The sequence below is a fragment of the Plodia interpunctella genome, chromosome 7 (assembly GCF_027563975.2).
Source record: "Plodia interpunctella isolate USDA-ARS_2022_Savannah chromosome 7, ilPloInte3.2, whole genome shotgun sequence".
In the NCBI taxonomy this organism is placed as follows: Eukaryota; Metazoa; Arthropoda; class Insecta; order Lepidoptera; family Pyralidae; genus Plodia; species Plodia interpunctella.
This window is the reverse complement of record NC_071300.1, coordinates 5,337,322-5,354,985: the sequence shown is the minus strand read 5'-3', so window position 1 is coordinate 5,354,985 and position 17,664 is coordinate 5,337,322. Positions and strand designations below refer to the sequence as shown.

General features: G+C 32.8%; 2 protein-coding genes across 2 annotated transcripts in view; one reads left to right on the top strand and one right to left on the bottom strand.

The window, feature by feature from the left end:
* The window catches only part of LOC128671293 (uncharacterized protein), a 112,277-nt gene that overhangs the window by 20,452 nt on the left and 74,161 nt on the right, over positions 1-17,664 (top strand). The window lies entirely within an intron of this gene.
* On the bottom strand, positions 8,303-17,514 carry LOC128671290 (uncharacterized). The gene is made up of 2 exons (XM_053747640.2): positions 17,381-17,514; positions 8,303-10,594 (listed from the first exon to the last, which is right to left on the bottom strand). Exon 2 carries the CDS (start codon positions 10,592-10,594, stop codon positions 9,524-9,526), a length of 1,071 nt encoding a protein of 356 aa, XP_053603615.1. The 5' UTR covers positions 17,381-17,514; the 3' UTR covers positions 8,303-9,523.

Below are 17,664 nucleotides of genomic sequence, written 5' to 3'. Positions count from 1 at the left end.
TCTTTAGGTACCAATGGATCATCATTTAAAATAATATAGTGTTCGTTCTTACTGTTCTCGACGTACTTATAAATATTATGTGCTAAGCTTATTTTGAATGTACTTGATCTTCAGCCTTTCTTATTAAATATGCTAACAATGCCTTGTACCAAATTTTGATCAAATTCAAATTTGTATTTTCAATATTCCTAACACACGTTTCGTACTGATTTTGGATGTTGCTGATTACGGCGGGCTTCGAGTGTTGTATTGAGAATATTCTTTATTAAAAATTCTGATGATTTTTTTCATCAATCTACAAATTTGTACAAATTTGACCTCATATTTTATATATTTTTTTAAAATTCTTCATGGAATATAATTAGTTACTGATAAAGATGACGAAAATATAGTTTTGCAAATTTTTGTCTGAACGCGCATCACCCGAAATCTACAGATTTGTATACAGGGCTAACATCTTAGATACATTTCATCCCGGTAAATGGTCAGGTTCCCGTAGGATAATTGAAAAACTAATAATGAATCAAAAATACATCGGAATCCCGGGTTAACATCTTATAGACATTTCATCCCGGAAAATGAGAAGGATCCTGTAGGAAAATTAAAATAACAATCCAGGGAGCCGATTTCCTTTAAAATTTTGTAGAAAGAAAATGTTGTGAAAAACTGTTAATATGAAAGTTCTACACCGTTGAAGTTATTGACTTAAAAATTTGGATTTTGGTTGTTTACAACAAATTAATGAAAACGTATTTCAGATTTTTCTGAAAATTAATCCTCTACCTTCAAAAAGGGGGTGAAAGATTGTATGGGACTTAATACAATTTTCAAGATAAAAAGCTGAAAATTGGCACACTTTTTGTAGTAAATTACAGTAAGTAAATACAAAAAATGTTTAATTTCCGTTTGTGGTTAATAAAAAACCGGGACGTAAAACGTCCTGGAAACGTCATGGAAAATGGGACGGCAAGCTTTGCAGAAAGCGGGAATGGGAGTCGGAGCGGGAAATGGGAAGGAGACACGTAGTGGGAAACGGGATGGGACACTTTGCGAAAAACATTATGGCACAATATGTAGGAAACGGTACGGGATATCTACATTACATAGCAGGAAGCGGGATTGGACAAGTTTCCGAGATGAGAAACTGGAAATTGAACTAAAGATGAGAAAAAAATGCGAATTTAAATCATATATGTTTACCAGATAACAATATTATTGAGATTTTGCTATGAAATTCACGCGGGCAAAGCCGCGGGAAAAAGCTAGTTCATAATATATTGAGTTTTTGTATGAGGTTATGGAGTGATTGCATATGCAACTCTTGTAATAGGTACTAATAGCCGCAGCGGGATAATCGCGCCTAAAATTAAACATAAATGTTAAATTTTAAAAATGAAATTAAATGAAATTTTTCTGAACACTATTATTTTTTGCAATAAGTACCTTAAGGTGCCTTATAGTCAGGTAGGAAGTTAGCTCTTGGAAATCTTTATAAAAACTTTTTCTGACTCATTATAATTGTTCTGGGTTTGCATTTCCCCTTCATACGTGAGCAGAAAAGAGTTGTCTCGACTTGAGTCAGCCAGAGTCAGCCTCATTAATGCGCCGACACCTCCCTCCGTAATGATATTCCTAATGTACCGTGAAATTTTAAACAACGCTCAAAAAACCACGCGATTTCTGAAACTTAACTTTAAATTTACATTTTACATTCATAATCCTAGATAATAACATTAAGTATAGCTATAAAAGTTCGGACGTATTTTGTAAAAGTGTGACTGTTTATATTTATTCATTGAAAATTCTGAATTCTGTTTAAAATTTACATACGCGAAATTCATCCCAGCCCTTTGCTTTGGTGTTCAAAATTCGATGACTCTAAAAGGGTTTTATTAAAGCAAAAAAAAAAAAAAAATGTGCCGTGTAAAACGGTCATCGTTTTCCTACATTTTTTTATTTTACATTGCTTTGAGTGACATAATCGCTAGGAGCGTTATCCGGACAGATCGCTATTAGTTGGTCGTGCAGCCAGTATCTATCCCTTCAATCTCAGAAACTCACTTTTGTACGTGATAAAAATCTATCTGGTCTCTTCTCTCCCTTGGAAACCTCGACAAAAATTTAAAGTTAGGATACGGCGTAGGAGTTGCGTGTCGGGCGCATCGTACATCGATCCTAATTAACTTCGGTATATCCCAAATTATAGCTTTTACAATAATTGTTTTCTCTGAAGTCAGAATAAATGATTACTTACCACAGAAGTCACTAGATACAACTAGCGCTAATACTATATAATACCTATTCACTCGATACTTATCGTATATTCTAATATACAAGTAAATAGGTATCAAGTCAACTCTGTTGCACTAACAAGTTTGTATGAATTACGTATTCAAATCACGTCAGTTTCGGGCGGGACCATTCAGCTTATAGCACGAAGCACACAAAGTGGTCACAACACAACGTAATCGGAACGGAACCTTTCTATTAGTCCCGGGACATATTCGTATGATAAAGTTTTTCATTTACGGTTAATGTATAATTATAGATATATCGGGATATATATAAAGACATTAAAATAAGGTACTTTAGACAACGTTGCGTAGATTGATCGATTGCTCAATAGAGAGCTATTCCTCATGGCTAAGGGTCGTGGTCATTACGTGGAATGAAACACACACAACGAATTTCTTGTCACTAATGGTGGAGTGGTTTGCCATTTCACACAAAAGTTAATAAACCATACATGTGTACAGTCGATTGGCATGATTGCCCTTTAAAATAAACGAAATTTCTATATTTTAAGTAGATTTTCACAAAATGATTTAAAAAAGTGAACAATTTCCCTGAAAATGGAATTGTTATCTGATGTCATGAAGGCACCCTAGAGGTTTCTGGAAATTGCATGCAATATCCATTCAAACATAAATGTGATCATAAAATTTTATATATATTTAACACGTTTATTTTTTCTTTCGGTAAGCAAAACTCGAAAGAAACATAGCAACAAAAAATAAATTGGTAAATTATTAAATTATTAAATATGATAATAATATCACTAGGTAAATAATAAAACAAAACCGCTCTCTGTCTATCGCTGGTAATAATGTAGTTTTCACTAGGAACCCGAAGGTTTAATGATACATAAATAAATACCCCCGTGTGAAGTCGTCAGTCTAATATAATTGTACAAACTTATTTGTCTGTCGATATGTGTATGCTTGATGTAACTGATAGACTTCATGTACCTATAAGGACTTTTACTAGTTTTGCCCTGATTTTTCTCCTACATAACATGTAACCCAATATTAATAAATTGCCCTGCCTCTTTCAAAAATACGTACAAGCCAACTTTTTTGCAAGCACTTTGCTCCAAATAAATATTGGTCCAAGTTTGATCGCACGTCGCGTCGGACGGGCCAAAGCCAATTAATGCGGGCTTCGTACACTTGTTATTGGTAGCCATCAATCAATCCGACTTGAATCCAACAAAGCTTTGACGCGGGAGGTCGTACCATTTTTATTTTTTATCAATGGCGTCAAAAACTGCATCCAGTTGGCAATAAACTGGTTGCGATGTGGGAAGAAATAAATAAATAAATATTTGAACTAGTATTTTAGCTGCACGCAAGCTTTTAGGAAATGAGGTTGGAGCTAGGAGTGTAAGCAATACTTTCTTCCATCGCCTAGTTTTAGTGTCAAGCAAGATAATTGAGTGCATGTGGAAATCATGCTTATATTTTCTAAAATAAATAAAAACTAAAATAAATAACTCATAACAGTTTTATATCTAAACAAATAATAAAAAATGTTTGTCGGATAACACAAATATTGCATCTATTATAACGTTCATTTTTTTTATTTGATGATATTTACAAAATAGCATGTAGGCTGCTGTGAGGCTGTACAATTTGCGAATGACATCCCGTCGTTTGAAACGTGACCAGTTTGCGTTCTGTCAAAATTTTTCCATAGTGCAATTTCGAAAGACTATTTCAGAATTCAAAGAGTTGGTGCTTTATTTTTATGTTCACGATATATTTGAAAAATGAGATTTCATTTTAAAAATGCTTAGAATATTTTATTTGATTTGCCTATCACATTATGCTGAGCGGATTTGGTTTTGGACTTTGAAAAATTGTAATTTGTAAAGCAAATTTTGTAATATATACCAGCCAAATAAACTCTCTTTTATTACTTCTTTCATTATCATATGGTTTACCCATGGATTTAGTAAGTACTTCGTTCGGAGTACCTACTAATTCCATGGGTTTACCAAGCTTCAATAAATTTGATATATCGATAACAAAGAAAACTTTGATGCTAATTTATGTCAATGACTTGTCCTTCTTTGGATCGCTTCATGTATAGCGGTGTGTTAATGACAAAATTTTATTGAGGCCCTCTACAAACATGTTTCTTCATTTTAGCACTCAATTGATGTAATGACTTCAGTTAAATGTTTTCCCATTTCGAGTAGTTACGCTTCACGAACGTTGCACTTTATTTCTTCGAATAAAATTTCTAAACAGCTAGTAAACAAAACATGTTTTATATCGTCATAAAGCGGCCCACCTGGGCTATTGTCTGAGTTTATGGTCGTCGGAGAGTTGAGTGCTACCGATAAGAGAAACTCTCTTTTTCACTGAAAAAAACTCATCATAGACATAAAAAATTCCTATGTTACAAAGCGATCTCATGGAATTCGAATGAATGTACTTACTATATGTATTATAATATTTTTAAAATAAAATCATTTTATCCAGATTAAAATAAATTGATTTACGTTAGTTTGCCACATTTTTGTATGTTTTGTTTTATGCATGAAACAAATATTCATCACAGTTTATTAATTCGTAGGTCACAGGTGTGACACCATACTCGTGTCGAAGCGCAAGGTACACAGTATATTTCGGTGACGTTTTGACTGTTATGATGTCTAAAGACATAATGAAAGCTATAATGGGCTTAAGTTAAAAAATTCATTGTAAAAAAAGAAAGTTTTATATTTCCTTTTACAAAATATAATATAATAATGTTCACTTGTTGCCTGTAGCCAGAGCTGGCACAAAGCCAAGCTTTGTTCGATTTAACGCCAACCAAACTGTGTTTTATCAATACCTTTGACACAATGCATTTCTATATAATAATATAACTTAAACACGGTCCACTGGTTTAAACATGGTTTTCATTTTTATACACATTTCTTTTTGTGGATATATATGTAGTTCTAATATATTATAACACAGCAGATTGTATCTATGTTAAACGTTACAATTAAAATAATACTTAGGAAAATAATTCGACGTTTTATTTAAAGCGTCCTTTGGGCTTCATTGATTATCTTTGTTACGAAGCGTCATTTTTGAGTATTTTTATCTCACAAAACTACTTAAAATAAATAATAGTTACTTTTCTTAACAATTCACTGGTTTAAAAAACTTTCAGCATTCAATATTTGTTAGATATTCTTTTGGCACCCTTTACACATACAGTACATAGTCTTAGTTAGTACCTATAAATGCGTTTTTTCTTAAGAATTACTAACAGAATTAGGATCGAATTGTTCATAGAATCCTCTAGCCGCATTGAGGGCGTCAATAATAAACTTTTCATCGCACGGGTTGACGTCAAAGAAGAACGCACCACACTGTAATGATTCCGAGCATGCGCCATTGATGACATTATCATTACAGCATCCAAGAATGGCTCTTGCGCATGGCGTCAATTGTATAGGTGGTTTCTCGTCTTTGATGGAACCATTTCGTACGTTAACTATGTAAATCAGTTCCTGATATGATAAATTGGCAGGGCTCTTAAATGTAGGGTTCTCTCCAGTTTTAGTGCTCTGTGGTGCGCAAATTACATGCGAAAACAGCGCCATTGCAACGATAATTGCGGCTCGCGCCATTTTGCTGGAAAATAAAGATAGTTTTAGCGTATAAGCTTAACGTGCAACGTTAATGTCCCGTGCTGCTGATAACGCGTAATGATTTCGCTGAACACACTGTAGGGTTTATTGGCGACTCATGCAGATTTTTGAATGATTATTGAATGGAAGCAAACATACTTAATAGTAAATAGCCTACTTAAAATTAAAGGATTCACCTATATTATACTAAAATCCCCAACAGAAAATATCGTGATAGAACAGGGCTATGAACTTTCAATATGGACATAAGTGCAAGCTTACGACGGCCTTATAGTTATAAGCCATCATAGTTGTTGTGACTACAACAAAATAAATATCCTTTAAAGTTGAGAGAACATAAAAATCTGCTAAATTGTAATATTTTTTCAATAATATTCAACAAACCACAGCTCTGAGCAAAAAAGTCGTCAATAAATTGCAGTGTTATTTTGTAAATAATGTCGCGTTGTTCCGGTTATGCCCACTCAAGGCCAACAGTGGGATTGAACCTGATGTATGGCCATGACTCGTAGTCATATAATCTGTGGTTCCGTACAATGCTCGTAGAGATTTGTTTCTAGTGACACTAGTGAATCTTCGCGAATGCTCCCTTAAGATAAATATCAACTTAAAGCAGTACCTGTTATAATTATAACTCAAAAAGTGCATCTTCATATAAAAAAATTACACGAAAAGGATTTATCTAATAATAATATATTCTGGAAAACTAGAATATTATAAATCATAGAAAACTTTTGCAAAAACTGAATTTAATTTTTATGAACTAACTTACGGCAAATCGACAACAGTAGGTATATCTGTTATCCGTGTAAATATCAGGTGATACTTACTAGACCCAAACACTAGTCCAGATTTTATAGATCTTACACAGGAAGTAGGTATATACTAAAATTGTTTATTAACACAAAGTGAAATTACACTTTTATTTGGAATAAAGTAAATATTTATATCACAATCACAAACACGTCTGCCGCTCGACTGCTCGGTTGGGTTAAAAATACTCGTTTTCCTTCTCACGCCGTCTGTGTAATGCTCCACAGTACAGCAGATAGTTTGCTAACATTTAGCGATTCGACGTACATTATTGATTTTTCCTTGTCGTAAAAAAAGCTTATATAATAAACTACGCAATGTACTTCGTGCGTCTTCATCTGACTTTGTTCGCCGATAGAGTAGAGGAGCTACATAAAACCGGTGGTGTATGATTTACCCGTTTACGTAGAATATTTCTCATTCCGATTGACGTTTGCATTCTCGTTGGGATTTCCCAGATAAGTTGAACAACATCTTCAACCCGTTATAAATCAATCGGTTTGATCTTTGATACAGTGTAGTTCCCACTTAACCTTCTCGATTCGACCCAAAGCAATGAGTTTTTGGAAATCGTCCGGCACCATTGATTTCACGAATACGAAATTATTATTAAACAATAAAAAGAGCTTAAATAATTTTCTTTGAGAGTTATACCAGAGACTGGTTGAGACCTGGTTACCAGATTTTTTAAAAAAGATCAAATAGGACCTTAGGGTAAGGTCGAATTATAAAGCTTGAGAGTTGAAAATGATATTGGCTCCGGGGTGGGAAAGTTAACTACATTGGTGCATATTTAAGAAACATACTAATGTAACTATGTTTATATAAATAGTAAATAAATATTGCTAAATAAGTCCTTCACTTGTATATTATGTCAGCAAAAGAATAATGCCATTGATCAACTCATACTGTGTTGATTAACCTATACACTGTATAGAGCTTTTATTCGAATATGAATGACAATATTGTTTACTGATGCCATTCAAATATTGCGCAGAGCATAGATAAAAAAATATATATTTATTTTATCTATGGCGCAGAGAGTATGAAAAATTAGGATATATTATTACAGATGCTTGTACCTACTTAAATACTGAATAAATAATTAACGTTTTCAATGGTACACTTAGAGGGTTTGTGAATTAATAATTTATTTTTTACATTAGCTACGTCTATTGATATGACCAGAATTCAAGTGCAAGTTTTGAGCTTAATACCTCAAACAAGTTTTACTCATCCTACATACAAAAAAAAGTCGGATCGAGCATGGTAGGATTTGATTTGTGATAGCCAGTCCAAAATACAACAATGTGGTGCCCTTAAAATTACATTTTAATAAATGCGAACCGCTGGTTAATTTCATTTACTTATTTATCTGAATATATATATATATATATATATTCAGATAAATAAGTATATATTAACAATAATAAATTCTTAATTTCGCTATCAATAATCATCAGGCGTAATCATCATCATCAGAAATTTAAAACAATGTGAATTTAATTATTGGTTAATTAGACTTTTGAAATCGTATAGAAATAAATGAAAAGACTGTTTCATACCTAATATTTTATTGATAAATACTGGTCATTTATTATCTTCGGAATAAATTTACAATTACTTTTTACGTGTTTGGTAAAAAAATAAATCCGTTGCAAATAGAATATGGAAATCGTCCATTATTGAGTATTATCGCATTGAATATATATTATTTTACAATTCTGCTGCATAATTATAATTAATTATATTGACTATTATTATTTACAGTACTCACAAGTTAACTTACATAAATATCTTAAATAATAAGAACATGTGATGTATGAGGAAAAATTAACAGAAATTATCAAATTAGTTTACTTATTAAGGAACTAAGTACATATTGATAATGATAGATAGGAACCAAGAGATCATGACTGTAAAGTTCTTGATTACGTTTACAACAACAATGAGATATATACTTAATCTGTGGTTATTTGTCTAATTTTAATGTATAATACTTATGGACATAAATATACATTTATCAATCATTGCGCAGGTTGTCTCTAAATAAATGTTAATAAATTATATATAGTTATTTCTACACCTGAAATGATTTTGCAAACATGATGTACATAATGCATTGAAACAGAACATTTAAATAAAGGCTGCTTAAAATTCGTCCAATAGGTACATATTGTTTTAGTTCTTAAATCAAACAAATACAAATATATAGGTGTACCATAGATGTTTGTATTTGTACAGACAGCGTATCCTTAAGTAGATACTGCATAGGTTTATTCGTTACTACAATGCAAGTAATTATAAATCATCCCATGAAAATGACGTAACCACATTATTAACATCATATGTATCACAACATGCATCATACGGGGGGTAATTACGAGTACAGTATACCTACGTAGTAGGTGGTAGTAGTAGGGAGGTGCAGTAGGACACATTTCCTACTGTTAAATTTTGCAGAACATTATTGGTTTATTAAAATTTGTTTATATATCCGGACCCTGGTGACCATTAAATTAGATTTCAATTTAACATATTATCCCGCAGGCGTACACCAAAACTTTTATCCAAAAATGCAATTAATACTAATTGCAAAGCCATGGATCTACAATTTTATAAATACAATCAAGGCTTTTATTTTTGGCTATTTTCAAATTTCTAGTAGGTAAATATAATATTATATTATGAAGAAAAAATGAACCATCTTGAATGCAAGACATATCACATTATCACAATTTTGCTTTTAATTAATCTGGCACTACATTATTCTACTATTCAACCTGTTCTTTGACCATAGAATCTTTGAAATCGATTAATGACTCTAAGTATGACACTAGGATCGCAAGGATTGCCATAAGAAGTCGGGTCAGGACATCCTTGTACCGCAAAGCAGTCATACGTTACTTCGAACTGATGACAACAGCTCAGAACGGCTCCATCGCATGCATTGGGTGCTTCTGGGAATGGGCTCGATGTTGAAGTCTGCAAGAATGGATTCGCTGTTATTGGATTTCCTGGCCTTCCCGTTGGTCGAAATGTGGTAGGAGGTGGACCAGGTTGGCCAGCACCATCATTAACTGATCCTTGACTACTTCCGTGTTCCACTGGAGGCGGCGGTCTAACCATAGGCTTGTCTGGTTGGATGGGGTCAAATGAAATAGGTCTACCCACATCATCGCCTTCATCGTCGGGATCAGTTTCATTAATAACAAGGCCAAAATTTTGTCTAGGATCATCTAATACAGGAAAACGATTCTCAACTCCGTCAGGCATGGTTATGTTTTTTTCATTGTCTACTGGTAGCGTATTATTTTCTTGGTCAGGGTTTGGAGTAACTTGAGAGTTGTCAATTTGTGGTGGACAACTACAGCCGATTTGAGGCACATAAAACACAGGTAAATAGAATGGAAATTGACTTGTTGATATTGGTGGAAACTGGGGTGGGGGCGGCGGCGGTGATTGTCGCACAACGTTGCTTATGTCCAACAATCTTCTGTGAATTTCTACGAAAGGATCATTATATTCATAACCTGTATTAAAATTTTGATCTCTTTTGCCGAAGCTTTCGAAGAATACAGGATTAGCGGGAGGATACCCCAATGGGTTGTACCATCTTTTTTGCCGTTGACTTTGTTCAGATTTGTCTGACTCTTCATCCACTAAGGGCAAAGTTTTTCCATCGAGTTTAGTTCCTAATTTATCTAGTAGTTTTGGTTCGATTTCTTCCAGTTTTGATTCTTCATCGACTTTGGTGAAATCTTCGATTTTTTCGACCTCACTTGGAGCAGCGCTGACACTCAATTGCATAATCAGCACGCCAAGGAGAAAACTGTAGAGTTTGGCCATCTGGAATAGAAAAATATGAAAATTATTGTTTCTGTTGTGTTTGTCAACTAAAGTTTCGCTCCCATTTTTTTGTGGACGCTTTGCTATCAAGTTACCTACTATTAATTATCCATATGTAGCACAAATACAAAATACATATGACATTTGATTGCTGTTTGATACTATATTGCACACAATTACCGTAAATATAGATGGAGGGTTTAATGTCTCTTTTGTAGTCCCAGAGAATGGGTGAAACTGACAAGTGACCAAGAGTTAGTGAACGAACGATATTTTCTTTGCTCCGAGATCTAAATTAACGAAACTATAAAAATAACGGTTTATCCTTTATCAAACATATACAGAGACTCTCCCATTTAAGATACGTACTAGGTTTTGTTCTGGACTGTGAAACCCCGTAACCCTATGTTCGAAAAGTTTAAAGTAATGCTCGTATATATGTTTTTATAAAAAATATTTTTTGGTTTAGAAATTTGGTTTTGAATAATATTGCCTATTTAAATATTTTTATTTATGTAGGCAATATCGACATAATTTTATGGCTCACAAACTACATACTTAGTTGGCATTAATCATTTATTTGCTCCCCTGCAGAAATATTATTTAAATTGAAAAATGTTGCATATCGCGATCTAGGTTCGCTTGGTACGCGAACCTACGCGATTTTTCTGCTGTTTCCTTTATTTCTATCTCTGCCCTAAGTAAACTCTTCCGGAAGATCGAGCAGAGTAGTGGATTGTAAACGCCGTGCTTCGAACTACAGTGCACCGTTTTCTACTCGATTACTTGCGATAACAAGATTCTTTAGTTTATAATGCAAAAAATAAGAACATAGTAGCACACATTTTATGTTTTCGCTCTTTGAAACGTATTCACTTCATGCCTTTGTTTTATAGTAACTGACTAAAAATATAATATGACGGTCGTACATTGCATTTTCTTTTAAAAAGTGATACAGAAAAACCTCACATCGTTTCAAATAAAAAAGCATTTATATTTTTGATGTAAGAGCGTGAATATTAGAATGCGTGCCTAATGGCCGGACTTGATCGGAATGGATCGAAACGGAATGATGATCTGTCTACAATGAGAAATACACCGCTGGATTTCCACAGCAATCTCATATTTTTGAACTCTCATTCATTTTACATTATAATAAAACATTCCAATCTGTTTTAGCGTACGAACTTCCTCGCAATGTCAAAGTTTTTTCCTAGGCGAGACTCGGTCAGCCCCGCAGCGTCGCTATTGTGAGGCAGACAATTGTGCATCTATGGCAACTCATTATTACCTACTGACGACATTTTCTGTTCGTCTTATTACTTCTTGTACGATTTCGTAATTTGTTTTGATATCTTTCATACTGATGATTTCTGTTTAGCTTTCGTAAACCAGTGAACCAAAATTAATTACGATTATATTGGTAGTTTTCTTACTAATATACGACAAAGCTAGATCCAACCCAACTTTTCTGTACTTTATGTAATGAAAGAAACATTTATAAATATTAAAAATAATTAAATTCCATGAAAAAACTCGAGTGGAAATCACACCCAATAAAAACACAGCAATTGTGTTTATTATATGTTAGTCGAAAACAGACATTCAATATAACTAATGAACGCAATCGCATAGCTGCAGGCAATTATTAGCACAGACGCATTTATTGCATTACATATTCAATTAGGCGCTCGTCGAATTAATTATTAATAAGCACAGCTCGATGAGTCATGTTATTATTTAATGATATCCAACAAACACATTTCTACAAGTGTTTACTTAGTTACCCCTGTTTTGTGCCCGTCTGTAATCAAATACTCGCAAAATTTCAGCTTGTCCATACTTTGTATTTACATTTCCCATCCACGCCGTCGCTTTAGTTTTCATGACAACGTAAATATATGCACGACGTCAAGGTTCGGCTCCCAAGAAGGGAACTCCTCAGCGGTCATGATTTTTGGATTGTATGTAACCCAATGCTATAAAAAGATTTTTTAAATCTTATTTAAACTAGTTAAGTAAATTAATTTATAATTTAAGATTTCCATAACAAGTATCGAACTTACATTGTGGCTGACTTAATCTGGGTTATGGGTCCCTAGATAGATTTTATTATAGACATATCGTAATAATCACGCTAAGACTTTTTATTAAGTGCTTTAGCAAGATCAAGGAGGCCGAGATATAAAATCTGCCTGACAATAAATGATCCTATAACAATCAATATAACTAACATAGGTACCTTATCCGTTTCCTAATTCCTAAATACACCAGTTGTTATCAATTCTTTCAGAACCATATATTATATATAATTTGAGCAATTACCACAGCAGTACCTTCGGTATTTGTAAAGCATTTGTCTTGATTTCGGTTATTTCCATCATGATATCACGATGATTTTCAACCCGTTTGTGTTTTAATTAGAACAATTAAATCGGAATCACATACTTCATTAGCTCCTCTTAATAAATGATCTCTGAAAAGGCAATACGCGAATAATAACCATTGTAATTAGGTACATACGTTCAAAACATGCCGTCTAGTACTTTTGGTAAATAGGCTAACAGTGCTCGCTAACGATTTCGATTAAGCGAAAATATTGTATCAATATAATAGTATCGCTACATCGAAATCGATAGCCCTAGCGATAGCGATAGACGGGAAACCACACCAGACCGCCAGGAAAACTACCGATGAGGTGATTTGACGATATCCGACACGTTGGAGTCAAATGGAGAAGGCCTACATCCTAAATGGATATAAATAAAGGTCCAAATGGTTATGATGATATTTGTATAATTTATGACAAAATCATAAAAAATAATGTATGCACAACATACACTCATTTGCAACTATTTATTTAACATTGCCTTGCAGTACATACAATGCGCACATTTTCAAAAGCAATAATTGCACCTCTATATAATTCCAATTTACATTGTATACTTACAGGTCTACTACTTTGGGGGAGTGCTAGCACCATTACACTATTTGCATTTTACAAAAAAGAGCAATCCGTGCTATATATGGTTTGAGGAGAAGGGATTACCTCAGAGATTTTTTTTAAAGATATTAATATTTTAACTTTACCCTCTCAAGACATATTTGACAATATTATGCATGTCCGGAAAAATTTAAACTTATTTTAAAAAGTTGGTGATTACACTGATAGAGCCTTACGTAATAAAGATAAATTGTTTGTCCCCGAGCATCGGTTGGCCAAAGTTAGAACGTCTTTTGTTGGGAACTGTATCCGTTTTTATAATAAATTGCCTAAATGGATACTTGATTTGCTGGACAAAAAATTTGAAATTATATAAAAAAAGTACTTTGTAAAAATGCATATTACAAGTCTGATGATTATGTGAACCACAATAATGTTTGGCCTAATGTTGGTCCATGCATACTTAAACACAGGACTCAAACATTAAAATATATTAAATAAGTTACTTATTAAAATAATTCTAACATGTTAATAACATTTACAAGTACATACAATTGATTCTGACCGAACTCAATATATATTTTTTATTATTTGTTATAAAATGCCTTTGTAGATGAGGATAAAGTATGTTGAAATATCGTTATCTGTTGATAAACTACGTACGTTAATATGACATTAGAGATTTACAGCGAATAACCTTCACATCAGTCGCCTCTATTGTGGACGAACAATTAATTCACAAATGACTTGCGAAACAAAATATTTTTGGATGCATGAAACGTTACCAAAACATGGTACCTAAGTACTACTAACAGCACACAACCTTATCAAAGTTCAGTGTAAATTCGCCAGTGTTACAGCCGTAAAGAGATCTGCCGTACAATTTGACATGCAGTCCACTGTACAGTTTTGTATTATTTCACAATAGCTTGTGAAACGGATTTTTTCTCTTTATTTTTTATTGACGTGTATGTACATCATTCACTATAATGCTTAAGATCATTAAATTGTAGTTATGTATTTTTTTATTACACATAAATAAATTTTATTTATTTTAAGTAATGATCAAGAGAAGTAGTATTTGAAACAAACGTGAGCGCACAAAACCATAAGCATATAAGTTAACTCTTTCAACATTTTGTATGAAATCGAAATTTAGATCAAATCTCAATAAACATAACTTGTTAATGTTTTCAATGAAAACTGTAAAATTATAGATTGTAAATTTTACAAAAAAAAACATGTATCTAATACTTATGTAATTATTTTGCTAGTTATAGTAAATAAGCACGATTGTGTTTTTTTCGTTTGGCTTTTCATGTAATCATTGACCACATAAATATGGAAATTGTCCGTCATTTGCTGAATCTCAGAGATTAGCGCCGCGTGATTACTGACTGGCTTACACGATCTTGCTTTAAACGCAAAAAATGTTGTACAATCGTGCTTTATACAATCCCAGTTAGTGTGAATGGGTCATGATTACAAACAGTAAAGTGCTGCAATATCTTTGTTTGAGCCTAACCTTCGAACTCAATGTTTTAACTATTTTTGACTTTGGATTTTGACAAAAATCTTTAAAATATTGTAATTCTCGTGCGATGTTCTTGATCAAATTTGTATTTAACACTTTGTTTGGTGAGATGACATATATAGGTAGAAATGGAAACTCAAACTTTAAATTATTTGTATTATAAATATATGTTCAAGTAACTGCAAAAATAGTCACCAATATTTCTTAAATAGATTTCTGGCGTCATCTTTTTTTTTCAAATTTAATCCGCTCCTAAATGAATTCAGCTCAGAGATGTATTATATGTATAAAGATGCGAAAATGTGTTGGCTTGTTGCAATTATGATAAAACGACATATTGATCAATGATATCCTGATGATAATTCCATCGATCTCAAAGCATTATTATAATCTGTAGCTACGATTACCATAGACTAGACAATGGTGAGCGCGGCGAGACGTTAATTGGAGTCATTATGTTGTCGCGTTTACACGATTCAATGGTCCGTTTCACCTTTTGTTCAACAGTAAAGGTACCTAGTAGTTTAAACATTAGATAATTACTCATTTTACCTTGATAAAATTAAAGAAAATGGAAACGAGTTAAGAAATTATGTGAATTATCATTTAAAAAATATTTTCGCGAGAACTCACTGAACACTGACATTTTTAATTTAGTTGTAAATAGCTACCTGAATTTTTAATAATTTAATTATATTTCGACAAAATCAATCGAACTGGGTCGAGAGAATGACTGACTATTAAAATGAACATTAATGTTTATAAAAACTTTCCAAGAAATATTATGTTCGGACAGTCCTACGATCTGTTAATGGCTCTACTATATTCATGAATATTTACTGCCTTTTAGAAAGTGCATTCCATTATGGAGAGCTATTTTTTCCTTTTAAGTATTTTAAATATTGTATTTGAAATCCAAATTTTCAGGTTAAGTAAATTTTATTTATGAAGTGCTTGTGAAGCCTAATTTCTGAATAAATGATTATTTTTGATTTGATCTTGCTGAAAAAAAAGTTTTAATGTTTAACTGTTTAACTATTTAGGGTAAATATAACCAATCATTTTATTCGTTTGGTAGGTGTAAATATATTTTTTCATCGGATTAAACTTTATTTCTTATATAATACTTTGATGTTCTTTCATGAAAAACGTGATCGAAGATTATCAATTTATATTATATAATGCCAAACCAGTTTAGAATTCATATTTTCTATAGTTAACACGAGTGAGTACATGTTTTAAAGCGGGTGATAATGGCATTGATCGATTACGAACACTTTGGGCCATTAAATTTTTGTAAACAAAACAAATAGCCAAATCATCTGACTTTATAAATTTAAAAAATGTATCCTTAAATCGGATAGATCAATATTTAACTTACTTTACACATTACAAAAATTATTCAGTAGTATGACCGTGCTAAGCGCACAATTAATTATTTATATTAAAATGTTGATCGTCTTCGTTTCAAGTGTCAAGTATCTAAATAGCGGCCCGGTCTAACTTCGCTCGGGTTAAAGTTATTATGAATTATACACCTAAACCACCCTCAGGAATCACAAAGATGAAAACCGCATGAAATTCTGTGCAGCAATTTTAGAGTTTATCTTGAACAGATAGACGCGGCAGTAGTTTTTAAAAAAATATATATATAAGAATAAGGAAAGGAAGGAAGGATAAAACCATCATGTGGTATAATATCAACAATCATGTACACAGTTCATAAATCTTTATGATGTTGACAACCCTGGTCTAGTAAATTCTGTGATCTATTTCCTGAAGAAGCGACCCGCAACGCGTGTTTTTTATTAATCTTTTGTTAATATTTATGTAAATGGCGATTGCCCAAAGGTTGATGGCCTCCATCGCTTATTGCGGCGCATTAACATCGTTATGCTAATAAACATTAAACATATCATTTTCATTTTTTTTCCTATGAATTGTAATACGTCTTACATGGTGACGCCAATTGTCTAGGAATAGGCACTAGGCATTAGGTGTGTTGCGTCAAAGTTACGATATACAAAAACATTTAGCATCTATGCTTACTAAAAAAATTACATAAATGCTCTTTTTGAAATTAAACAAAAATCATGAATTTCCTGTACTATAAAACAAACTTAAAACAATCTACATATAAAAAAAATAAACCATAAATAATTCCATAATATGTATTTTTATTATAGGTTCCGAGGGTTCCGAGGAGGTTACATCCAAATATTTATGTTAATACAGGCTTTTTAATAATTCCATTCAGTTTAAATGTAAATCTACAAATAATTTCAATAATTAAAACAAAACCAATTACCTTTAAGTGGCAACGATATAAAACAGTAGATCACTTTCACTAGTTACGATCACGTTAACAATCACAACGACGCATCTAACATGTTAAATATCATTGAGTCGACACTGGCTGCGTGGCGTATGGCGAGTGACTGCGCGGGCGCACCAAACAAAGTAGCTTATAACCACCGGTGGATCTCTAGGTGGATCTCACAATGTTTGAGCAACATTCACATGGTGCTTTAATAGCATGCCAGTTAAGTCCTTAACTAATCCTCAGTACTTATTCATTTAATCGGCACTTAA

Excerpts from the sequence above, each read along its gene's own strand:
- LOC128671290 (XM_053747640.2), bottom strand. The coding sequence starts at position 10,594 with ATGGCCAAACTCTACAGTTTTCTCCTTGGCGTGCTGATTATGCAATTG.